This window comes from Notolepis coatsorum, assembly GCF_963971535.1.
Source record: "Notolepis coatsorum genome assembly, chromosome: 9".
Taxonomy (NCBI): Eukaryota; Metazoa; Chordata; class Actinopteri; order Aulopiformes; family Paralepididae; genus Notolepis; species Notolepis coatsorum.
Window position 1 is genome coordinate 111928961 of NC_140173.1, and position 27374 is coordinate 111956334.

A 27374-nucleotide genomic window follows, 5' to 3' on the forward strand; every position below is an offset into this window, starting at 1 on the left:
CAAATATCTCAGCTTTTAGATGTAATCACAGTTCCCAATAGGATGCACGTCTATTTTGCATTTCTGCACGGCACTTTGCGCCAGTGTCACCCGGCGCCCTCCTTTTCACATCCAATGCAATTTTATCAGTTCTATACGAGGCGTCCATATTGAACCGGCCCCGCTGGAATGCCTTCTCTAAAGATTCTACCATCAAGACGACCATATGTGTCAATTAAGTATCCCCCACCACTAAGTAAAAACACTAATGGAGATGGTTGCCAATTATGCATATTTCTTGATGTCATCTTGAGGACGAAGAGTGCCCAGAGATAGAAAAAGGCTAGCCATAAAAGAGGCATTTATTAATGGCGTCCCGGGGAGAGCAGATTGCAGCAATTCCTTCTTTTGATGACGCCCTTCAGAGTGCATCTTTTATTATTATAATTTTTTATCAACAATACATAACATGGCATCACACTCTTTTGATAATAATCTAGCATTGATGAGAGACGATGTATAAAATTACATACTCAAGGGAAATCAAGGCCGGCGTGTGTCATTGGGCTACGGCGGCTCGGCGGAGGTCACTATTACCAAGCCACGGCCCCCCTAATCTTCCCTTTGATCAGACAGATCAACGCGGAAATGTCAAGCCTCAGGATTGCATTCTGATTTGACTGGCTGCAAATAGACAGCGCCCTCCTTCATTGCTTTTTAATTCAAAATGTTGGGGAGTTTGATCAGATTGAACTTTTCCTTTCTCTTTTGCTGGCCTCGGGGGGAGAACAGTTGGCAGGCAAAATGACCATCACTGGACACGAGGACATTAGCGCTGAGCTCAATTTGCCTGTCTCCCTCTGGTTAAACCCCCCCAAATATTTTGGGGCTTATTTAAATGTAAATGAGACAGAAAATATAAATGTCTAGGGTTGAGAGTTATTGCATTCATCACTACAATACAATTTCAATACAAAGGCAATGTTTTACATTCTGATCAGAACAGTGTCCTATGTCAAAACTTCTCCTACAGCACAAAGACAAACGTCTTTCTCAGGTCTGCATCCCCTTAACAATTGTATGTATTGAGCCGTACTGTATTGTACCCATTCTGCAATCTGTTAAATAAAGTTTTCATTCATTCATTCATTTCACATTGATTAGATTAGATTCAATTTAAATGTATTGTCATTATACATCACAGGTACAGTACAATGAAAAGAGGTTTGGCATCCAACCAGAGTGCAAATGTAGCAGCTAATATACAATGGTATACAAAATATACAAATTAGTACTATTGAGTGTAGTGCTAATCAGATGTATGTACAGAGTTGTAGTATAATATGTACAGCTGTAAAGACAAGTCAGTATGGTAGTAGTAATACTGTCCAGCAGCGTAACTAGTAAGAGTAGGATATGTACATATATAGATATAGTATCTTCTCAGATATGTAAAAAGGACTATGTGCAGTTAAATACAGACAGGTGTGGATAGGTATTGACCATCACTCTAAATGTAGACCATCACTTCTGTGACTGCATCGTTTTTACATTTACATTTAGCTGACGCCTTTATCCAAAGCAACTTGCAAATTGTGAACAAGTCAGCAGGAAGGGTACAACTCTGGCAGCTAAGGTTGTCACAGTGTCGAACATGAGTGCTACACTCAGGAGTGCATAGTGTAACAGACATATTAGCATGGTAGGTCGTAGTATAGGTATAGTAGCATAGTACATAGCAGCTATGGCAGTGAGTGTCCACACACAGTAGCCTACCGTACAATATAACAACAAGATGGCGAGGACGAGGGTGAATAAGGATGCATCTCAACTCAACAGGTTATCAAGGAGGAGAGGAGGAAAACAAGCTAGAGTAGGGACCAGACTGCTAAAGAGCAGCGTGTTAAGACTGCTATGCAGCTTTTAGCCACCACATTATGACAAAACCCTATTGTCAGAGCTGAAGGAGGGTGTAAATTGATGCCCCAGTGTAGCCTCTTTACAGTTTATTTTTCCTTCCAGTCGACATAACCAGCTATGTTATGGCACACATGTGTTTGTGTCCCCCTTCACAAAGGCACGGCAAAGTCTTGTATTGAGCCAGCATGGGGGGAAAAAGAGGAAAGGTGATTTGACACAAAATAATGTTGTTGCCACGGTTTGTATTGCAATCCATACAAATTGATTTGATGGAAACGACTGTTAAAATTCAATCTTCACAAATCTATTTTTGATTCTGAACCGCGGTGTCCACACTGACTATTATGGCAACAAAGGGCAAACACTAAAAAAGATTATCTGATCTTGTTTCTATTATTGGAAACATTCATTTATATGTCTGCACTTTATGTGCGCTATTTTACTCTGTCTATTCTATCTTACTCTTTTTATTATTGTCTATTTAAAACTGAATCAAACCATAAACAAGGTGGCCTGTTGGGATGTTAGATCCTAATGTTAAAAACTGTGATTTTATGTCTGCACTTTATGTGCTCATTTTATGCCTGTCTTTTTTCTGTTTGCACTTTGAGCTGCAGTTTCTGTATGAAAGATGCTATACAAATAAAGTTTATTATTATTGTTAATTTGTAAACACTCCTCATAAAAAGACGTCTATCACAGGGACCAAGAAAGATGTCTTTATTATTTCTCTGCTACTGTCATCATGATGGAAGGAGATATGGGAACAACGCAGCTTTTACAAAGCTCGTATTTATAATGTCATCTCTGTACTCTCTGCACCTATAACATTGCGTCCGGATGCATTCCATAGAGCAGCACATATTGCATGTTATGTTATAGCCATAGGTAATATAGTGACGTATTTATGAAAATGTACAATGGTCCTCATGCTTGGACGGACTTACGAACTTCTTGGGGCAATTTTGGCATGATCGAACGGTTTCTTTTCGGAGATTCGTTCGTAGCTACGAACTTGATTTACTGGTGTGCGCCGTGTTCGTAATGGCTTCATTTGGGAGAAATCACAGACATCCTCAGAATTTAATAATTATAATAATGATAAATACAACAATATTTGTATCATTAACTCAATCATTGCCAGCTATTAGACTGGGCCATGCTGTAGTTAGGCCAGCTTTCCATTACAACTTTTCACTGTGCGTCACGTTGTTTGTAGAGCTAAATCTATATTTTATATTATAGCTATGTATCCAATATCATTGTCAATTGACAGTATGAACCTTCCATTCAAGATGCATAAAAGAAATATTTTTTTCATCAATACATTCCCGTTTTATACCGTAGTGAATATGAGTGTTATATCGGAATGATCTGGAATAATTCCTGCAAGGCTATTTATAAGGCGCTAAGCTACTTTAAATCCATTGGCGTTTTGTCCCTATCGACACAGTTAAAAATCCAAATGCATATGCATGAAAGGGGGGGGGGGGGGGGGCGGGGGAAGTCGTTTCTGATTAATTGATTGCCAATAACGGCATTTGTTATTAGCACAACATAGGCTGATCTGGGGGATGGCTATTAAATCCTTGCAAGATCAAGCTGAAATTGACATCAAATTGCTCTTACCTTTTGGGCGCCCCAGTGGCGAACCACATATCGCGCTCAGCCGCGACACGGGCGACCCGGGTTCGATTCCCGAATCCGTCGTTATTTCCCGAATGTCTTCCCCCCACTCTGTCTCCCATTTCTCCTCTGTCTCTCCCTATTGGACTGCCCAGTAGTAATAAAGCGATAAAACGCCAAAAAATAAATCTTTAAAAATTGCTCTTACCTTTGGCCGGTTGGATTCCAAGAAGAATTTTCCAATTATTTGATCGCCATCTGGTAGATCATATGTCCATTGGCCCATGCCATAATCCTTTACTGCATAATAAATTCGGCATCCCAAGAAGTATTCCATGCGATCAAGTGAAGTCCTCGCTACAACAAAAAAGTCCACCCGGAGCGTAAACAGGTCTGCAACAGGGGTTACTGCATTCTCGAGACAGCACCACTACCAGGATCTGGCCGGTACTGCACTTTCGGAGTCCCAATATGCCTTTTCCAGCCAAAATGCAGCTCTGTGACAGTGAATAGGATATTAATATCGAAAAAAAAAGAAAAACTAACCAAAAACGTAATATTACGTGGCTGGCACCCAACGGTTGTCGGGCAAACACGTAATATTACGTGGATGGCCCCGAATGAGTTAACAATTACGTTTTACATTTATAGTCATGACTCAACGGGGCATTGTGGTGTCCAAAAATAAATAAAAGCACTACACAAACACTAATGACAAAGAATAAATAAATAAGAACTAAACCCAATCGTGTGGATATAGTAGCTATAGACTGTACTCATGCACGTGCACACATAGAGCCCAAGGGGTGCTTGAGCACCTGCCCTTCTGTGCCTCATAAAAAGGTGCCATTTTTATGCAATTTTATTTAACATTTTTGCGCATATAGACTGCCCTTCCAACTGAAAGATGTCAGGATAGAATCAAAATATTAGGTAAAGAGAGAGAGATGCCCCGTATTCTTTTTTTTTATCTACTTTTTCTCCCCATTTTTCAATTTTTCTCCCATCCCAATTTCATATGATCCAATTCTTCCCTCCCCTGTCTCGAACGTTGCTAGACCATGCCTCCCACTGGTCGGCTGCAATGTGGACGTCCCCTCCGGTACACGAGGAGGCAGCCGTCGCAACTTTTCACCTGTACAGCGCGATCTCTCAGTGGCGAAGAGTAGCACGTGGGAGGCTCACGCTGCCCCCGATACTTTCCTGATTCTGCTGTACAGGCGCACCAACTGACCTGTAGGAGTCGCTGTCCACAACGTCCGATCCCCACCCACCGGCTTTGCCACCCCCTAACACTGCCAATTGTATTAGTATGAACGACCAGCCAAGCCGGAAGCAACGCCAAGAGCTGGGCTCGAACCCAGCATCTCCTGCGTTTGTGGCGAGTGCCTTGCCCACTGCGCCACTTAGCCGCGCGAGATGCCCCGTATTCCATTGCAGTTTGCACGGCCTCTTAAGCGTGATATCCACGGACCTATATATTTTACGCATAGCGTGGGTGGTGATGATGAGATGATATAAACCGGCACTGAACACGAAATTGACGTCCAGCAGGGATGGATTATCCAATGGGGGGTCCGGGAGGGGGGGGTACGAGCTAGAGCATATGTGTGTAGGGTATTAGATAGCAGGTATTGGGGGTATATCCTGTATAAGACATTTAACTATATGGTGATTTCATTGGATGTGCACTGTTAATAATGCTTGTATATCTTTTGTATTTAATTTTTTTTATAATTTTTTAAACAAACACATAAACAAACATGACAACACACAATAAGATATACAAGCATTAGTTGACAGTGCACATCCAATGAAATCACATTTTAGTTAATTGTCTTATATAGGATATACCCTTAATACCTGTTATCTAAAAACCTACACACATATGCTCGTACCCCCCCCCCCCCCCCCCTCCCGGACCCCCCATTGGATAATCCATCCATTTTCCCTCGCTCCTAACCAGACATTACCATTATATGCTAGCTTTTATTTTCTCCACCACTTCTAACCACAATGTCATTTTGGATTCATTGAGACCCAAAATTCTTGCTGTAGATATTTCTTGATAGATCACATCGAGATATGTTATAATCCAGACCTTTCGGCACATTTTTTCCGGTTGGAACCATCGTGATGCTATCAGCTTTTTAGCCACTGTGATACCCGATAAAACCAATCTCTTTAGCTGTGGATGTACTGCACACTCAAAAACATCATTCAGCAGTAATACAGAGGGGTGTACAGGTATATTCCAAGTTAAGAGATTTGATAATTGCTGGGTCACCTCTTTCCAGAATATCTTAACTGGTGGGCAGTCCCAGTACATGTGCATAAATGTCCCCTCGTCCCCATTTGTACATAAGGAGCATTTGGAGTCTTGTATAAGACCCATTTTTTTCAGTCTTATAGGAGTCAAGTATGTCCTGTGAATATAGTTAAGATTGATTTGTTGATGATCCGGGTTCCTTGATGTGAGTCGAACATTTGCCCAGGCTTCTTGCCAATCAAAATCACTTTCCAGGTCCGGTATATCCCTCCTCCAGACGGAGTCTAGGTGGAGGGTTTCATATGAGGACGTTAGTAATTGATGATAAAAATCTGAAACAAAACCTCTTGATGTCTCTCTTTTATAGAAGAATTTGTGGTATCTGTGGTGTTCAATTGGTTTCGTTAATGGAACACCTTGAGTCTTCAAACATAACAATAACTGTAAGTAAAAAAGATGTGTGGACTTGGTGAGATTAAATTTTTTTTGTATTTCTTCATAACTACAGAAACCCTGTTTGTTAAAAACATCCCCTAATGAGTGTATGCCTTGCTTTTCCCATATAGGGAATCTTATAGGTCGTTTTCCAATCAAGAGTGCATTGTTATTGAATAAGGGAGTATGATTGTGCCATTTATGTGGGTTAGGATATTTTTTTTGTGTTTCACGCCATATCCGGATCGCATGAGTAATTATGGGGCCAAATTTCCGTTCGCAATGCTTGATTTATAGTTTAGTGTATGCTATGTCCTTCAGTCTATGTGGGGCTACTATGTTTTCTTCTAATTTTCTCCAGGATACTAATGCTTGGGGATCAAACCATGTTGTCAATGGTCTTAATGTGTACGCCTTAAAATAGTGGAAAAAATCTGGAAATGCCATGCCACTGTCTGCTTTATTTCTCTGTGCGGTGGATCTTTTTATACGTGGTGGTTTGTTATTCCAAATAAATTTGTATGTGGAGGCGTGTAATTTTTTCCAGTAACCCTCTGGAGGGGGTAACGGTAGCATTGAGCTGAAGAAGTTGATTCTAGGTAGTACGTCCATCTTAACTATTGATATCCGTGCCTGTACTGAGTTTTTAAGTTTTGCCCACCTATCAAGGTCGTCTTTGATTTTGTTTTGGATTTTTGTGTAATTGTGCTTCACCGTTTGTCTTATGGTGGGGAATATTTCCACTCCCAAACATCTAAAATGTTTTACCATAGGTATCTCTCCTGTGAAGGTTATATCTTTTTTTGCAGGGGCGTTAAGTGGAAGGAAAGCCGACTTCGGCCAATTTATCTTGAATCCCGATAAATCTCCAAAGTTCTCAATCAACTTGAGCAGATGAGGCAGTGTGGTGTTGGGGTTTTGCATGAACAGTATCACGTCGTCCGCATATAAACTAATTTTATGTTGTGTGCCCTTGATTATAATTGGTTCTATGGATTGGGATTGTCTTATATATTGTGCTAAAGGTTCTAATGATAGATCGAATAGTCCGGGACTAAGAGGGCAACCCTGTCTAGCTGAGCGTGATACCGGAAATATTCCGGAGGTGATTATACCTGTTGTAATCATGGCCGATGGGTCTTTGTATACTACTTTAATCATATCAATGAAACCTTTACCTAACCCCATCTTCTCTAATACTGCCCATAAATACGACCATTCCAGCCTGTCAAAAGCTTTCATTGCATCCAGGGACAGCATCGCCTTAGGTATGGTGTCGTCCTTGTCGGCATCTAGTACGTGCAGTATTCGTCTTATGTTATCAGTGATCAGGCGGCCTCTTATGAAGCCAGTTTGGTCCGGATGAACTAAAGACGTCATATGCTTTTGTAATCTGATGGCTAATACCTTAGAGTACAGTTTGATATCGGTTCCGAGGAGGCTTAAGGGTCTGTAACTACCGCACTCGGTGGGGTCTTTGTCTTTTTTGAGAAGGACTGTTATGAGTGCAATATTGTCGTTCTTATGGAAGTTCCCCTCCTTGACTGAGTATAAGATCATATTTAGTAATAAGGGTCCAATTATGTCCCAACAAGAGAGGTACATTTCTGGTGGGATACCGTCTCTTCCAGGAGCCTTACCACTTTGCATTTCGGATATGGCCTTCTTGAGTTCCTCTAGTGTGATCGGTGTTTCTAACTGTTTAGCGTCATCCTCTGAAAGTTTAGGGAGAATAATTTGATTAAGATATGTGTCTATTTTGTTTTGATCAAAGGTCGTTTCTGATTTATATAAGTTGGAGTAGAATTCTTTGAATGTATCGTTTATTTTTTCAGGGTCTGTTTCAAGTACTTGTTGTGCTCTAATGGTAGTTATATCTGCAAATTTTGCATTAATTCTTAATCGCATGGCTAATACTGTAGGTGACTGGGTTTAGAACCTTGGGAGTACTGCTGTTGTCTTGTGCTACGTATTTGTATTTCCGATTGTTGTCTGTATATGGCATTGATCTCTTTTTTTAGTACCTTAACTTGATTTTCTAGTCGAGTTGAGTTGTTGTATTGTAAAGAATTAAATAACGTTGAGTAAAGCGTTTCCAGTTCAGCCAGTTTTGTGCATCGATTCTTGCGCATTTTGGAGGAAAAGCTATCAGTGAAATCCTTGATCATTCCCTTTACCGACATCCATATTATTCTGGGGTCTTGCACCGAGTTTGCATTCTCCCGTAGGAATACTGTAAGAGCTTCTTTGAGTTGTGTAATGAATCCCTTGTTATTAAGCAGCATCGAGTTAAATCGCCATCTTGGGGCTCGGGAAGATAGTATACCAAATGTTCCTTTTAGGAGTAAATAACAGTGATCTGATAGTGCATTGGGTATCATTTCCACTTCATAGTTATCAAATAGTCTCGGGGAATGCTTGTATATCTTATCGTGTGTTGTCATGTTTGTTTATATGTTTGTTTAAAAAATAATACAAAAATAAAATACAAAAAAATTATGGCAAATCAAGTCGAGGAAACACAAATTAAGGACATAAACGCCGGGACATACTTTTCTCTCGCGTTAGATGAGTCAACAGACGTTAGCCATCTATCTCAGTGCAGTATAATTGCCAGGTATGCTGCAGGTGACGCACTGCGTGAGGAAAACTTGGCTGTTTTGCCAATGAAAGGGACAACAAGAGGAGAGGATTTATTCACGTCTTTCATGGAGTTTGCTAAAGAAAAAAAACTACAGATGGATAAACTTATTTCTGTCTGTACTGATGGTGCACCCTGTATGTTGGGGAAGAACAAAGGATTTGTAGCGCTTCTCCGTGAACATGAAAAGAGAGCCATCCTAAGTTTTCATTGCATCCTGCACCAGGAGGCGCTTTGCGCTCAGACGTGTGGCCAGGAGCTTGGTGAGGTGATGTCGCTGGTCATTCGAGTGGTCAACTTTATTGTTGCCCGAGCTTTAAATGATCGCCAGTTTAAAGCTCTGTTAGAAGAAGTTGGGAATCATTATCCCGGTCTGCTTTTACACAGCAACGTGCGTTGGTTGTCAAGGCGGAAGGTGCTCAGCCGTTTTGCAGCTTGCCTGAGTGAAATCCGGACTTTTCTTGAAATGAAAGGCGTCAAGCATCCTGAGCTAGACAACACTGACTGGCTCCTGCAGTTTCACTATCTCGTGGACATAACTGGCCATCTGAACCAGCTCAATGTGAAAATGCAAGGTATTGGACATACAATCTCATCCCTTCAACACGCAGTGTTTGCATTTGAAAGCAAGCTGGAAGTCTTTCTCAGGGACATTGAAACAGGTCGTCTTCTGCACTTTGAAAGACTGCAACAATTTAGAGATGCATGCTTAACAAGTGACTCCACTCAACATCTGGATCTCCAGCAGCTAGCTGGCTTTACGTCCAATCTCCTGCAGTCATTCAAAGCACGTTTTGGAGAATTTCGTGCGCGCACTGGTCTTTTCAAGTTCATCACTCATCCACATGAGTGTGTGCAGTGGACAAAATCGACCTGACATGCATCCCCGGGGTCTCTATCGGAGACTTTGAGCTGGAAGTTGCTGACCTGAAGGCATCAGACATGTGGATGAGTAAGTTCAAGTCACTTGATGGAGAGTTGGAAAGTCTTGCGCGACAGCGAGCAGAGCGGAAGTGGACAGAAATGAAAAATCTTCAACCTGAAGACCAGCTGATTCTTAAAACTTGGAACGAGCTTCCTGTGACATACCACACAATGCAGCGTGAGTATTGCCGTATTGACCATGTTTGGCTCTACATATGCATGTGAGCAGTCATTCTCGCATATGAGGAATATTAAGACCAACCTACGCTCACGTTTAACTGATGGAAGCCTCAACTACAAGGCCATCAGCAAAACCATGCAGCACCAGAAGTCGCATTAAAAATAAGACATATTTAATTTATTATACGTTAAAAATACTATATGGCTCTCGGAAATATTCTCTATGGAAATATTTGGCTTTTATGGCTCTCCCAGTCAAAAAGGTTCCTGACCCCTGGTATAAAGTATAAAGATAAGCTTTGCAAAAAAAGTATGCAGTCCTCAAGTTCAATGAAAAAAGATTACATTTTCTGGATGCCTGTTAACACATTTGGCGCTAGACCTGAGATATCCCGGGTTAACTCGCCATGTGTTGGGCGCCAAGACCCGAGATTTCTCGGGTTTTGGTCGTTTATTCCTTTATTCGATATTTTTATTCATTATTCATCCACTGACCTCTGTGTTACCATAGGGAATGAGTCTGAGGTCGCCAAACTGCAATGCCGGCCGCATCCCACTAGACGGCGGTATCAAGCACCCTTTGTACCCTTGTATCTTGGCCTGTGTAGTGGCCAAACGTCTCCAGTTTCATGTTTCCTTGTCAGGCGAGGGCAGCCGTTCTGCCGGTTCCATTGAGGCGCGTCAAATATCCCCGATCCATATGTTGTGGTGGATTATGCCGTGGGCCAAATGGACATTGGATGTATCAGATGGCGATCAAACAATTGGAATATTATTTTTGGAATACTCCCGATCACAGGTAAGAACGATCTGACATCAATTTTAGCTTGATCCTGCAATACTTTTGTACCGATTGGGCTGATAAGCGTTTTTAGTGTTGAATACGGATGCCGTTGCTGACAATCAAATAATCAGAAACGACCCCCCCCCCCCCTTTCATGCATTCATGATGGAACATAATACCTATGATATAAATTTGATTTCGGGATAATAGCGTATACAGGCAAGAAATGGCAACGTTTATAGTGGAATTAACGAATAGGGCTATAACTCAGCATTTCATGAATTACCCTAGACCGCTCTAAAACCATACTTATATTCTGTGCTGTATCCAACCAACTTACTGCTTATCTCTTACAGAATGACCTCCTAGACCCTAATCAGTCAGGCTTCAGGACTGGTCACTCCACAGAGACAGCCCTCATTGCGGTCACAGAGGCACTTCACTTAGCAAAAGCGAAAGGCCTCTCCTCTGTCCTGATTCTCCTAGATCTATCTGCAGCCTTCGACACAGTCACCCACCAGATCCTCCTTGCGGCCCTCGCAGGAATGGGAGTGGCTGGCTCTGCGCTGACATGGCTGTCATCATACCTCAATGACCGCTCCTACCAAGTGTCATGGAGAGGGACCCCCAGGGCTCGGTTTTAGGACCCCTTCTCTTCTCCCTCTACACTAAATCACTGGGTAACATTATCACGTCTCATGGCTTCTCCTACCATTGTTATGCCGACGATACTCAACTCTTCCTCTCCTTCCCTCCCTCAGATATCCACGTCTCTGAGCGGATCTCGGCCTGTCTGTCCGACATCTCCGCCTGGATGACGACCAACCACCTCAACCTGAACCTAAGCAAAACAGAATTGCTCCACCTGCCGGCCAAATCCTCCCCCCTAACCGACCTTTCAATCACAGTCGAGAATGCAGCTGTGACTGCGTCCCCGACCGCCAAGAACCTTGGTGTTGTCCTCGACGACCAGTTGAACTTCTCTGCTCACATCGCAGCGACGACCAGAACCTGCCGATTCCTCCTGAGCAAGGTCAGAAGGATCCGCCCCTTCCTGACAAAAGAAGCCACCCAACTCCTCGTCCAATCAACAGTCATCTCCCGCCTCGACTACTGCAACGCACTGCTCGCTGGCCTCCCGGCCACTGCCACTAAGCCTCTTCAACTCATTCAGAACGCAGCGGCCCGCCTGATCTCAAACCTACCGAAGTCGGCCCATGTCACCCCACTTCTTAGGGACCTGCACTGGCTCCCCATTGCTGCACGAATCCGCTTCAAGGCCCTCGACCTAGCATACCGTGCGGCAAAGGGAACCACTCCCGCCTACCTCCGGTCAATGGTCTCTAACTACACACCCTCAAGACCCCTACGCTCTGCATCTTCTGGCCGCCTCAGACCTACTCCTATCCAAGCTCCGGGAGGGTCATCAAAGAGAAGTCGCCTATTCTCAGTCCTTGCCCCACAATGGTGGAATGAACTACCCACCCCAGTTAGGACAGCCGAATCACGTCCAATCTTTCGCCGTCGACTAAAGACGCACTTCTTCAACCATTATCTGAATAAAAAAAAATATATATATATATATATATATCTAACCCTAACTAACCGTACTGTCATGCACTTGTCCTAATAAACTAACCTACACTGTAGCACTCAACACTTTGATGAACATTGTTGCTCAGCTGATAGAGTTGTGCCCTTCCTGATGGCTTGTCGTACAGAACTTGTAAGTCGCTTTGGATAAAAGCGTCAGCTAAATGACTAAATGTAAATGTCAATGTGTATTCACCACGGTATAACACAGGAACGTATGGATGGAAAAATTCATTCTTTTTCACATATAGAACGATAGATAGGTGATGTCAAATGGGCCATAGTATTGTATCCATAGCTATAATATAGAATATAGTTATAGCTCTACAAACAAGGTGACTCAGTCCTATCGTTTAAAGCACGGCCTAGCTACAGCGGGCCCTAACTAATAGCTGGCGCCGAATTAGTTAAGAGGTTAACTAGCATTTTTTTCTTATTTTGATCTTACCCAGAACTTTTCAATAATAATAATAATAATAATAATAATAATAATAATAATAATAATAATAATAATAATAATAATAATAATAATAATAATAATAATAACTTATTGCATGCGTTCTGCTTCTGAAATGGATTATAAATGTTAAATGCTGTTAGAACAGTTAGATGCTCTGGCCGCCCAAGCCGTACGCATAGAATGCATATTTAGAGATCATCTAGATTCTAGATCAGTAGTTCTGAGAGGAAGTATAGAAAGTCACGCCTCACAGCTGACATCGACACATATCACAACCTCTTGTTAACATTCTCCAAAACCATTACTAATGCCAAAGCTTCTTTCTTTCACCATAGGATCGAGGCCTCTGCCAAGAATCTTCGCAAACTGCATGCTACCATGTCCTCCCTCCTCACTCCCCCCCCCCCCCCCACCCCCTCCTCCCTCATCTTTTTCTGCCGAAGACTTTGCGATCTTCTTTGAGGAAAAAGTGGAGAACATCCGCAGCTCCTTCTCCCAACCCCCACCCATTCCAAACACTGAATCGAGAACCTCATCCTTCACTCTGTCATCTTTCTCTCCCATTACAGAAGCCGAGACCCTGACACTGGTAACATCGAACCGTCCGACTAGATGCCAGCTGGACCAGCTACCCTCCCCACTCCTCCAGACCATAGCACCGGACATCCTCCCATTCCTAACTGCAACCATCAACTCCTCACTCAACTCAGGGGTGGTCCCCACCTCCCTAAAACAAGCCAGAGTCACACCCCTCATAAAAAAACCAACCCTGAACACCACCGTCATAGGTAACTATCGTCCTGTCTCTCTTCTCTCCTTCCTTTCTAAAACACTTGAACGTGCTGTATCCAACCAACTTACTGCTTATCTCTTACAGAATGACCTCCTAGACCCCAATCAGTCTGGCTTCCGGACTGGCCACTCCACAGAAACGGCCCTCATTGCGGTCACAGAGGCACTTCACTTAGTAAAAGCGAAAGGCCTCTCCTCTGTCCTGATTCTCCTAGATCTATCTGCAGCCTTCGACACAGTCAACCATCAGATCCTCCTCGCGGCCCTCGCAGGAATGGGAGTGGCTGGATCTGCGCTGACATGGCTGACATCATACCTCAATGACCGCTCCTACCAAGTGTCATGGAGAGGGACCCTGTCGGCCACCCACCCCCTGCGGACGGGTGTCCCCCAGGGCTCGGTCCTAGGACTCCTTCTCTTCTCCCTCTACACTAAATCACTGGGTAACATTATCACGTCTCATGGCTTCTCATATCATTGTTATGCCGATGATACTCAACTCTTCCTCTCCTTCCCTCCCTCAGATATCCACGTCTCTGGCCTGTCTGTCCGACATCTCCGCCTGGATGACGACCAACCACCTCAAACTGAACCTAAGCAAAACAGAACTGCTCCACCTGCCGGCCAAATCCTCCCCCCTGACCGACCTCTCCATCACAGTCGAGAATGCAGCTGTGACCGCGTCCCCGACCGTCAAGAACCTTGGTGTTGTCCTCGACGACCAGTTGAACTTCTCTGCTCACATCGCAGCGACAACCAGAACCTGCAGATTCCTCCTGAGCAACGTCAGAAGGATCCGCCCCTTCCTGACAAAAGAAGCCACCCAACTCCTCGTCCAATCAACAGTCCCGCCTCGACTACTGCAACGCACTGCTAGCTGGCCTCCCGGCCACTGCCACCAAGCCTCTTCAACTCATTCAAAACGCAGCGGCCCGCCTGATCTCAAACCTACCGAAGTCGGCCCATGTCACCCCACTTCTTAGGGACCTGCACTGGCTCCCCATTGCTGCACGTATCCGCTTCAAGGCCCTCGACCTAGCATACCGTGCGGCAAAGGGAACCGCTCCCGCCTACCTCCGGTCAATGGTCTCTAACTACACACCCTCAAGACCCCTACGCTCTGCATCTTCTGGCCGCCTCAAACCTACTCCTATCCAAGCTCCCGGAGGGTCATCAAAGATGGTGGAATGAACTACCCACCCCAGTTAGGACAGCCGAATCCCGTCCAATCTTTCGCCGTCGACTAAAGATGCACTTCTTCAACCATTATCTGAAATAATAATAATTTTTTTTTTTTATTTAAAAAATCGAACCCTAACTAACCTTACTGTCATGCACTTGTCCTAATAAACTAACCTACACTGTAACACGCAACACTTTGATGAATATTGTTACTCAGCTGATAGAGTTGTACCCTTCCTGATGACCTGTCGTACAGAACTTGTAAGTCGCTTTGGATAAAAGCGTCAGCTAAATCACTAAATGTAAATGTAAAATGTAGTTCCCAAACGTTTTGTTTATGCGGACCACTAGATTGTTATCAAGAACATTTGCGGACCACCTCGTATGCAAACAGTAAAAATAAATAAACATCAAACGTATATATATATAAAGTGGTAGTGTTAAAACGCAGATATTTTAATAGTTAATTATGGACACTCAAAAGTAAATTGTACTTGTCACCGCATACACTCAAACTCCTCTGACCTCACAAAATTTCCAAAGACCAGAAATGGGACGTGCGCACGCACACACACATACACACACACACATTACATTTAGTCATTTAGCTGACGGTTTTATGCAAAGCGACTTAGACGTTCTGTACGACAAGTCATCAGGAAGGGCACAAGTTAACTCTATCAGCTGAGTAACAATGTTCATCAAAGTGTTGAGTGCTACAGTGTAGGTTAGTTTATTAGGACAAGTGCATGACAGTAAGGTTAGTTAGGGTTAGATTTGTCTTTTTTTTGGATAATGGTTGAAGAAGTGCGTCTTTAGTCAACAGCGAAAGATTGGACGGTTTTCGGCTGTCCTAACTGGGGTTTGTAGTTCATTCCACCATTGTGGGGCAAGGACTGAGAAAAGGCAGGTTCTCCTTGATGATCCTCCCGGAGCTCGGATAGGAGAGGGTCTGAGACGGCCAGAAGATGCAGAGCGTAGGGGTCTTGAGTAGGGTTGGGCACCGAAAACCGGTTCTAATAGGAACCGGTTCCTAACTTCCGGTTCTGGAATCGATATGGAGAATCGGAATCGGAACCGGAAGCGTTCAAATCCAAACGATGCCCAACCCTAGTCTTGAGGGTGTGTAGTTAGAGACCATTGACCGGAGGTAGGCGGGACGAGGAGTTGGGTGGCTTCTTTTGTCAAGAAGGGGCGGATCCTTCTGACGTTGCTCAGGGGGAATCTGCAGGTTCTGGTTGTCGCTGCGATGTGAGCGGAGAAGTTCAACTGGTCGTCGAGGAAAACACCAAGGTTCTTGGCGGTCGGGGACGCGGTCACAGCTGCATTCTCGACTGTGATGGAAAGGTCGGTCAGGGGGGAGGATTTGGCCGGCAGGTGGAGCAATTCTGTTTTGCTTAGGTTCAGTTTGAGGTGGTTGGTCATCATCCAGGCGGAGATGTCGGACAGACAGGCCGAGATCCGCTCAGAGACGTGGTCGTGGATATCTGAGGGAGGGAAGGAGAGGAAGAGTTGAGTATCATCGTCATAACAATGATACGAGAAGGCATGAGACGTGATAATGTTAGCCAGTGATTTAGTGTAGAGGGAGAAGAGAAGGGGTCCTAGGACCGAGCTCTGGGGGACACCCGTCCACAGGGGGTGGGTGGCCGACAGGGTCCCTCTCCATGACACTTGGTAGGAGCGGTCATTGAGGTATGATGTCAGCCATGTCAGCGCAGAGCCAGCCACTCCCATTCCTGCGAGCGCCGCGAGGAGGATCTGATGGTTGACTGTGTCGAAGGCTGCAGATAGATCTAGGAGAATCAGGACAGAGGAGAGGCCTTTCGCTTTTGCTAAGTGAAGTGCCTCTGTGACCGCAATGAGGGCCGTTTCTTTGGAGTGGCCAGTCCGGAAGCCTGACTGATTAGGGTCTAGGTCAGGGGTCTGCAACCTGCGGCTCCGGAGCAGCATGTGGCTCTTTAGCCAATCAGCTGCGGCTCCCTGGTCAAATTTTTTTTAAATGTTTTATTTATTATATTTTTTTTTCTTCTTTTTTTTTATCTCTTATTTTGGAGATCGATGTTATACTGTGACACTGAAATGAAAAAATATTTCATCAACTAAAATATTTAGTCAACTAAAATATTTCATCAACTAAAATATACAGTACGTCACCCTGCCGTCTGCAAGTGGCTAATCTTGAGTTTCCGACCCCCCAGTAAGCTAACCATGGATAAATCCAAAAAAAGGAAAGTCTGCGGAAAATAGAGGGTTTAATTCAGCGTGGACAGATTAATTTGCTTTCACGACTAACTCTGCAAGCTTACCTGTATGCCTGATATGTGGTGAGAAATTTGCTAATTTACTTTTTATTTGATAGATTTTCCACAAATAAGGGAAGGACTCAAATAAAGCTGCATAGTTCATGGTTTTATTTCAAAGTAGGTCTACACATGGTAGTCTTTTTTCAAAGTGGACTACTTTTTATTTTATAAATGTTCCACAAATAAGGGAAGGACTCAAATATACCTGAATAGTTCAGGGTACTCGGTCTACAGACACCAGTATTTTGTCTCCTCTTCTGTGTTTTATTTAAAAATAGGTCTACACAGCCAGTCCCTTTTCTCCTCTTCATAAGAGTTTGAGGTTTTCCTTTGTTATAACAGGTAAAAACAGCAATAAAAAGTCAAACATTTTCTTTTTGTTGCTTTATAATTCCATTAATGCAACAAACTGTGTGCTATAAGTATGAAGTATAATAAATCGCAAATTACTTTGGGTATGCAATTGTCAGGCGTTTTATGCAAAATGTGGGGTATGCTTGGGGATAACTATATATAAAATGTTATACACTGTGTTATCTTCATTTTACGGGTAAATTGGTTTTGTGGCTCCAGAGGAATTTTATTTTGTGGGAGGGGGGGAAATGGCTCTTTTGAGTAAAGGTTGCTGACCCCTGATCTAGGAGGTCACATAGCATACCGTGCGGCAAAGGGAACCGCTCCCGCCTACCTCCGGTCAATGGTCTCTAACTACACACCCTCAAGACCCCTACGCTCTGCATCTTCTGGCCGCCTCAAACCTACTCCTATCCAAGCTCCCGGAGGGTCATCAAAGATGGTGGAATGAACTACCCACCCCAGTTAGGACAGCCGAATCCCGTCCAATCTTTCGCCGTCGACTAAAGATGCACTTCTTCAACCATTATCTGAAATAATAATAATTTTTTTTTTTTATTTAAAAAATCGAACCCTAACTAACCTTACTGTCATGCACTTGTCCTAATAAACTAACCTACACTGTAACACGCAACACTTTGATGAATATTGTTACTCAGCTGATAGAGTTGTACCCTTCCTGATGACCTGTCGTACAGAACTTGTAAGTCGCTTTGGATAAAAGCGTCAGCTAAATCACTAAATGTAAATGTAAAATGTAGTTCCCAAACGTTTTGTTTATGCGGACCACTAGATTGTTATCAAGAACATTTGCGGACCACCTCGTATGCAAACAGTAAAAATAAATAAACATCAAACGTATATATATATAAAGTGGTAGTGTTAAAACGCAGATATTTTAATAGTTAATTATGGACACTCAAAAGTAAATTGTACTTGTCACCGCATACACTCAAACTCCTCTGACCTCACAAAATTTCCAAAGACCAGAAATGGGACGTGCGCACGCACACACACATACACACACACACATTACATTTAGTCATTTAGCTGACGGTTTTATGCAAAGCGACTTAGACGTTCTGTACGACAAGTCATCAGGAAGGGCACAAGTTAACTCTATCAGCTGAGTAACAATGTTCATCAAAGTGTTGAGTGCTACAGTGTAGGTTAGTTTATTAGGACAAGTGCATGACAGTAAGGTTAGTTAGGGTTAGATTTGTCTTTTTTTTGGATAATGGTTGAAGAAGTGCGTCTTTAGTCAACAGCGAAAGATTGGACGGTTTTCGGCTGTCCTAACTGGGGTTTGTAGTTCATTCCACCATTGTGGGGCAAGGACTGAGAAAAGGCAGGTTCTCCTTGATGATCCTCCCGGAGCTCGGATAGGAGAGGGTCTGAGACGGCCAGAAGATGCAGAGCGTAGGGGTCTTGAGTAGGGTTGGGCACCGAAAACCGGTTCTAATAGGAACCGGTTCCTAACTTCCGGTTCTGGAATCGATATGGAGAATCGGAATCGGAACCGGAAGCGTTCAAATCCAAACGATGCCCAACCCTAGTCTTGAGGGTGTGTAGTTAGAGACCATTGACCGGAGGTAGGCGGGACGAGGAGTTGGGTGGCTTCTTTTGTCAAGAAGGGGCGGATCCTTCTGACGTTGCTCAGGGGGAATCTGCAGGTTCTGGTTGTCGCTGCGATGTGAGCGGAGAAGTTCAACTGGTCGTCGAGGAAAACACCAAGGTTCTTGGCGGTCGGGGACGCGGTCACAGCTGCATTCTCGACTGTGATGGAAAGGTCGGTCAGGGGGGAGGATTTGGCCGGCAGGTGGAGCAATTCTGTTTTGCTTAGGTTCAGTTTGAGGTGGTTGGTCATCATCCAGGCGGAGATGTCGGACAGACAGGCCGAGATCCGCTCAGAGACGTGGTCGTGGATATCTGAGGGAGGGAAGGAGAGGAAGAGTTGAGTATCATCGTCATAACAATGATACGAGAAGGCATGAGACGTGATAATGTTAGCCAGTGATTTAGTGTAGAGGGAGAAGAGAAGGGGTCCTAGGACCGAGCTCTGGGGGACACCCGTCCACAGGGGGTGGGTGGCCGACAGGGTCCCTCTCCATGACACTTGGTAGGAGCGGTCATTGAGGTATGATGTCAGCCATGTCAGCGCAGAGCCAGCCACTCCCATTCCTGCGAGCGCCGCGAGGAGGATCTGATGGTTGACTGTGTCGAAGGCTGCAGATAGATCTAGGAGAATCAGGACAGAGGAGAGGCCTTTCGCTTTTGCTAAGTGAAGTGCCTCTGTGACCGCAATGAGGGCCGTTTCTTTGGAGTGGCCAGTCCGGAAGCCTGACTGATTAGGGTCTAGGTCAGGGGTCTGCAACCTGCGGCTCCGGAGCAGCATGTGGCTCTTTAGCCAATCAGCTGCGGCTCCCTGGTCAAATTTTTTTTAAATGTTTTATTTATTATATTTTTTTTTCTTCTTTTTTTTTATCTCTTATTTTGGAGATCGATGTTATACTGTGACACTGAAATGAAAAAATATTTCATCAACTAAAATATTTAGTCAACTAAAATATTTCATCAACTAAAATATACAGTACGTCACCCTGCCGTCTGCAAGTGGCTAATCTTGAGTTTCCGACCCCCCAGTAAGCTAACCATGGATAAATCCAAAAAAAGGAAAGTCTGCGGAAAATAGAGGGTTTAATTCAGCGTGGACAGATTAATTTGCTTTCACGACTAACTCTGCAAGCTTACCTGTATGCCTGATATGTGGTGAGAAATTTGCTAATTTACTTTTTATTTGATAGATTTTCCACAAATAAGGGAAGGACTCAAATAAAGCTGCATAGTTCATGGTTTTATTTCAAAGTAGGTCTACACATGGTAGTCTTTTTTCAAAGTGGACTACTTTTTATTTTATAAATGTTCCACAAATAAGGGAAGGACTCAAATATACCTGAATAGTTCAGGGTACTCGGTCTACAGACACCAGTATTTTGTCTCCTCTTCTGTGTTTTATTTAAAAATAGGTCTACACAGCCAGTCCTTTTTCTCCTCTTCATAAGAGTTTGAGGTTTTCCTTTGTTATAACAGGTAAAAACAGCAATAAAAAGTCAAACATTTTCTTTTTGTTGCTTTATAATTCCATTAATGCAACAAACTGTGTGCTATAAGTATGAAGTATAATAAATCGCAAATTACTTTGGGTATGCAATTGTCAGGCGTTTTATGCAAAATGTGGGGTATGCTTGGGGATAACTATATATAAAATGTTATACACTGTGTTATCTTCATTTTACGGGTAAATTGGTTTTGTGGCTCCAGAGGAATTTTATTTTGTGGGAGGGGGGGAAATGGCTCTTTTGAGTAAAGGTTGCTGACCCCTGGTCTAGGAGGTCACATATTGACGCTTATAGCAGACTTAATGATTTTAGACTATTTCAGCTAATGAAGTTAAATCAACTATCCAGTTAGTTTTTATAGTGTAATATTTGGCTATTTGAGAGAAAAAGAGAGAGACTCTTGTTACATGCGACGCGGATACTGCGTTCAGTTGTCTCACAATGGATTTGGTAGAGAGAGAGAGAGAGAGAGAGAGAGAGAGAGAGAGAGAGAGAGAGGAGAGAGAGAGAGAGAGAGAGAGAGAGAGAGAGAGGGAGAGAGAGAGAGAGGCTCCATTATGCGCCATTCAGTCTGACTTGGAGCATGCACTGGACTGCGCACTGCCAGCCATGCTTATTTATATATATGTCTGTATGCAAATGAATTGAAGGGGAATGCGCATTTCAGTTTAAGAATGAGTGGGATTCTTCATTCAACACACCTGGATAAGAACAGATTTGGACGTATTAAGAACGGGTTGATGAATGGACAGTAACAGACAGAAAAAATATAAGAAAAATATATAAGAGAGGCCCATTATTTCTGACACTGGGAATACATATCCTGAGATCCATAGATGTCCCTAGATACCAAGAACATGCAAATTGACCTTGTAGAAGTAATCTTCCATTTACTTATGTATGCAGAATAATGAAAGACCCCCACCACCCCAACAACAGCCTGTTCAAGCTACTGCAGTCAGGCAAGCGCCTACGTACAAACGCTACGAGAACAGAGAGACTCCGGCTCAGCTTCTTCCCCCAGGCCATCAGAACAATGAACACTGAACTATCCACTCACAAGTACATATGAGCACACACACAACACTCATGCGGCAACCGCTTTAAACAATCACTTTAAACAAAACGTCACTTTAAATAATGGAAAAGTCACTTTAAAGGAATGAGGTATTGTATAGTATAGTTTAGATACATTAAGTATAAAAATTACGGAGTTAAAATTGTATATTGTATAGTAGTGTACATAGGAACCAGTTTCTCATGTCTATTTTTATCATGCACATCTTGTGTCTTACCTGTGTTTTTCTATGTCTATTTTATTATTTTGTTATTGTATTATTGCACAATAGATGCAGGCATGACCACCCACATATTTTCTGAAAATATGGCTAGGGCTTAACTCATTAACTCTTTGGACGCCACAGACTTGAGCATCTTTTGTTCCTACCACGCCAACGCTCTAAGAGATAGGAATAAGTGGCGGTGTTTGCAGGGCTATATCTATATTCTATATTAGTATGGATACAATACTATGGCCCATTTGACATCAACTATCTATCGTTTTGATGCTTCGAGCGTCACCAAAGGCATATGTTGTGGAGTAATGTTACACACACACGTTGCGATCGAGGTGAAATCATGGTTAGATCAAAGCAGGATTGATGTCATATAGTCCTTACCTTAACTAGGAGGTACCCCAAAAAGAATATTCCAATTGTCTGATCGCGAGTCCCAGTATTGGTGTCCATCGTGTCGCCAACATAATCCACCACAACAGATGCATCGGGGGCATTTGACGCTTCTCAATGCGATCGGGATAACCGCTCGACTCGCCTGACAAAAAAAACTGCGCCCGGAGGGATTTGAACGTAACACAGGCCAAGATATAAGGGTTCAAAGGGTGCTCGATACTGCCACCTGGAAGGATGCGGCCGGTATTGCACTTTGGCGATCTCAGCATGATTACCCATGTTAACCCCGATGTCTGTGTGCCTGAAATGAATAGAAATATAGAATAAAAGAAATAACGATGAAAACCTGACTATACTCGGGTCTGGCGCTGAACGGTTGGCGAGATAACCCAACTATCCTCTGGTCTGGCGCTGATTGAGTTAATGGCCAGACCCGAGATATCTCGGGTTAACTCGCCATGCGTTGGCTGCCAGACCCGAGATATCTCGGGTTTTGATCCTTTGATCTTTTCCCTCTGCTACCCGTTCTAAATCATTTATCCGGATCATTCTAGCCGTCCCTGGCTCGTTTGTATATGTTTGAATTGCAATGCCGATCGACTATCACCAGGTGGCGGTATCGTCCGTGTCTGAACTGCAATGGCTTGGGGTTGATACACAACCTCACTTTTTTTCTTTCTTGGTAGTGGCCCCTCCTCCTGCTGGAACAGAAATTCACATTGATCACCTCGAAATTCCATTGCCTAAGCGTATTTGACCATCGAAACGTGAATAGATATACACTGGTAATCGCGATGGCGATGCGATCACTTGGAATTCTTCTTCTTGGAATACCTTCTGGCTAAGGTAAGGTACATTACTACATTCTGTCTATTTTACCAAATCTGAAACGTGTTTTTCTAACAATCACAGTTCTGTGTTTCACCGGACGAAAAACATGCTCAGCAAACACAATCAGTTTTGAGTTAAAACGACCCCCCCCCCCCCCCCCCCCCTTGATGATTTTGTGAAGGTACATATATACATGTCATATACCTTTGATCTGGGAGTATTTGGGGTTTCAGGGGATCAACCAGAACAGTTTGGGCTTATTGCACATAACGCGTTTTATCTCGCAATCTATGAAAAAATACTGGATTTTCTTGGAAATGCGCGATGTTTAGCGTGTAATAAACTACAAACTACAGCGAGTAGAAACAAGCTATTTCTCCCATGTTGCACTACAAGTAATGTCTGTCAAAATGAGCCACACCATGTCTCCACAGCTATAATACAGAACACACACACAGCTTCGCAAACATAGTGAAACGACCGCGGAAACGACTATCAAGCTGGCAATCTAGCTGTAAAGATAAGCAAGATGCACGGCAGTCAAAGAGTTAAGAGGTTAAAGTCATTGGTAAACAAACGTAGTGCTTAAAATATACACTTTGACTGCTGTTTTGATAGGGTTGGGATCTTTACTCTTGGCTACATTTGAAAAAGAAACGCAACATTACCTAATACGGACTGTATTGATCTATTTATGACCTGAAATAAATCTCGTACCGGTATCGGCCGATCGGATTTAAGAGGTTAAAATAACCATAACTCTAACTTCATATCTTAACCATAACTGTGAAACATTAAAAACAAACCATAATCATAGTATTGCTGTGTGGGTGGGTGGGTGGTTTAGTCAAGATTCAAGATTCAAGAGGTTTCTAGTCTAGTTTTAGTCTAGTGGCAGAGCGAAGGTTATCCTATAACCCTAGTTATATGAATATGGCGAGCGCTCTGCTCTATTGGAACTGTCCCTTTAATCATATGCTATAATGAAACCTTTCAACCACATGCATGCACCTACACCTGCCTGACCACGCCCACATCCGCTCACATATAAGTGGGGTCATGGCCATACTACTAGCTCCTTCCCCAGTCTTTCACCGCCGAAACGGAAGACACATCAGTGAGTCATCAGTCCTCAGTGAGTCAGAGCAGAGCGCTTGCCATATTCATATAACTAGGGTTATAGGATAACCTTCGTTATATTTCATATGGCTTTACGCTCTGCTCTATTTGAACACAAGAGCGGAGCAGAGCGGAGAGCCCAGATGTACCCGCTGAGGTCCCCTACAAACATCAGATCCGGGCCCCCCCGCCCCCCATAGTGAGGGACGTCGCAGCTAGGCTCTGAGTCGAGGCGATGTAGGCCTGGTCACTCCAGACAGCCAACTGCTTAGCCGACTTCCCCTTGGGAAGTGACTTTTTCTTCGGCTCCAACACCATCTCAGGGCAAAGGATAGATGCCATCGGACTATCAAGCCGTGGCACCGCCTCCTTTAACCCCTGGACCTGCTATGATGCCTGCATTTCCCCAAGCGGATCAATAAAGGAATATATTATCTTAAAAGATTAAAATATATATATGTCAAATGTATAATAGGTATACAGTAGAATACAGTATAACTACAGTATAATAGGAATGTTCAATAAAAGTAATGCAAACTTTAATCATTTTCTTTAAACTACAGTCCTATGTATTGCTATTGGTCATCTAAGTCTTGTTTAAAACAAGCAGGAGACAGAGGAGTCCCCTCTATACCAGCCTCTCTGATGCTGCCTGCCACGTGGAGCTTTTGTTAAAAAATGTCATGAGAAATTATTACAGTGATGATTCCGCCACCAGTGGGCTGTAAAATCCACCTTCAATCACAACTCATATTTTGAAGAATCAAAAGCAATTCTGACACAAGAAAACGTTGTCTGACAAAAAAAGAATCAGTATGGGGGGGTGGTGGGGGAGACAAGGTGATGGTGTAAGACAAGAGTTTGTGTTGTTGAGATGACAATTACATGAATTATGACTGGAATGTCGCTAAAGCTTAAGTTAAGATAAGATATTCCTTTATTTTCAACTTTAGTTGTATTACATTTGCAAAGTTTATTCTAACTCAACACTCAAAACTTTTCGAATTAATATCTCATTGTTATGCTTCACATAATCCTCCTTTGCCTGTTATGTTTGGACAGTATTGAATAAATTATCTTGTTGGATCAACAGTACCTTGGAGGCCAGGGCTTCAACACTCTGTCTACAAGTCCTTTCAATCTCTAAGTTCTCCTGAATGGCGTTGACCTCTTCAATGACCCTGTGAGAAACTATGAGAAGAAAAGAGAGGGAAAGGGAGAGGGAGAGAGAGAGAGAGAGAGAGAGAGCGAGAGAGAGAGAGAGAGAGAGAGAGAGAGAGAGAGAGAGAGAGAGAGAGAGGGAGAGATGGAGAGACAGACAGACAGACAGACAGAGAGGGAGAGGATAAAATGAATATAAAACCAATGCATTAAAAAATACGATAAAAAACAATACCGTTGACCATATTCACACGCCGGCCATTTTGCTCTTATGTTATGCTAAGGTTGGGATTCGTTTCCACCCTGAGCAATATGGCCGCCATGTGGATATGGTCAATTACCTCTAAATGTTGACCTCATGGTTACTATGTGGACTTGAGACTGACAGACAAGGAGCAATAGGTGTTGTATCCAGTATTATGTGCATGTTGTGTGCAGTATTAGGCGTGGAGGTTGTTCAATATACCCTGCCATTATGGAAGTTGAGGTATCAAGAGGTCCCTTAAGACAACAAAAGCAAATTTTACAGAAAACACAAGCTCCTTCACGGAACAATCACAATCAACCACAGTCTTGACCTGACGCAGTTCTATTTCATTATGGCTGCCGCTCAGCGTCATTCTGCACGCACTTCACTTCGTGCACGAGCACTGAATAAAAAATTCCACAATGTACCTTTACATCCCAACATTCGTCTGGCCACACCCCTATCCGCTTACCTTCATAAGCAGGTGTGTGGTCACCTACTCGCCTCCTTCTTCACTTTCACCACAAGGAAGTGCCTTCGGTAGATCCCACACTTGACGAGGTTGTTAGCTGAAGAAAGTTGAGACGTGTTTAAATTTTTTCTTCTCTCATATATTTCGAAAGAAAAAAGCTAAGTCATAATGTCTACTTCGGAGGGTCGCGCTCGCAACGCCACTCTTCACCAGCGGTTCTCCATTGCCGCCTCTGTCGTGCGTCTTGGAGCGGGGTTGAGGCCTCTCTCGTGGTCGGCAGCCACGCCCGGTAGGCGTCCGATGGGTAGTTTGCCTCTCCAAGGAGCTGGTGCACCAGTGCTGTCTCCTGTGCGATGGCCTGGTTCCGGCTCTGGTTCCTCTGCTTCCGGGGAGTCGTCCGCTGTTGGGCGGCCGGCTCCTTTGGTTGCGGGGGATTTGAGACGCAAACTTTTTGCGTCAGCTTGCTCCCGTCGCAAGATGGTGGCTTGCAGACGCGAACGGCCTGGTTTTGGTGAGTTGCTGGAGCCAGATGAGGATGCGTCGGTCTCTACATGCTCGATGGAGACAGAGGACTACATGATAGAGGCGGACGGGTTCTTGTTTGAAGGCCCGGTGGAGACATGTCCCCTGCCTGTCCAGGTAACACTGGAGGGGGGTGAGATGTCTCCTTGGGGTTCCCCGTCCGCAGGTGTTGGGTTAGAACCTCCGACTCGGCGGCGGGATGCCCTACTATCAGCCACATCAGAATGTGGCTCCTTGACCAGTAGTCTGCTGTATGTGAGGGACGCGGGCTTGGAGGAGGAAAGTATGCAGGGGGAACTGCGTGCTTTGTTTCCCGAGCTCATGGCGGCAGTCGCAAACGGCGTGCCGCTGCCGCAGCCACTGCCTGTTCCTGTCCCTGATGATCTCATAGGTCATCTATGGCAACGTCGCCCGGTAAGAGGGGTGGACGTTGTCTACACATTTTTCCCCTCAATGGCGGCCTATGTCCGTCAGGGCCAGGTGGTCTCCCACATCATGGGCCTTACTCCCGCCTACGTGCAAGTCACGCGGGTGGCGGGTTTGGTAAACGGCATGAAGGAGGGCGTGCCACGGCTTGATAGGCCGATGGCGGCGCTCCTTTGTCCGGAGGTGGTGTGGGAGCCGTTACGGAAGCCGGTTCCCCAAGGGAAATCGGCGAGGCGGTTGGCATTTTGGAGCGACCAGTAATTTATCACCGGAACGCAATCTCTAACTGCCGCTTCTAACATTGCGCAGCTGGCGAGATTCATGTCCGGGATATTGACGGG

The 27374-nt window shown here is 44.0% G+C and overlaps 1 protein-coding gene across 3 annotated transcripts in view; it reads right to left on the bottom strand.

The window, feature by feature from the left end:
• Window positions 1–27374, bottom strand: part of shtn1 (shootin 1) — a 147290-nt gene that overhangs the window by 75478 nt on the left and 44438 nt on the right. For all 3 annotated transcript variants that reach the window (XM_084321605.1, XM_084321604.1, XM_084321606.1), the window contains exon 4: window positions 25302–25396. In XM_084321605.1, the coding sequence (XP_084177731.1) occupies window positions 25302–25396 (95 nt within the window). The remainder of the gene's footprint in view (window positions 1–25301; window positions 25397–27374) is intronic.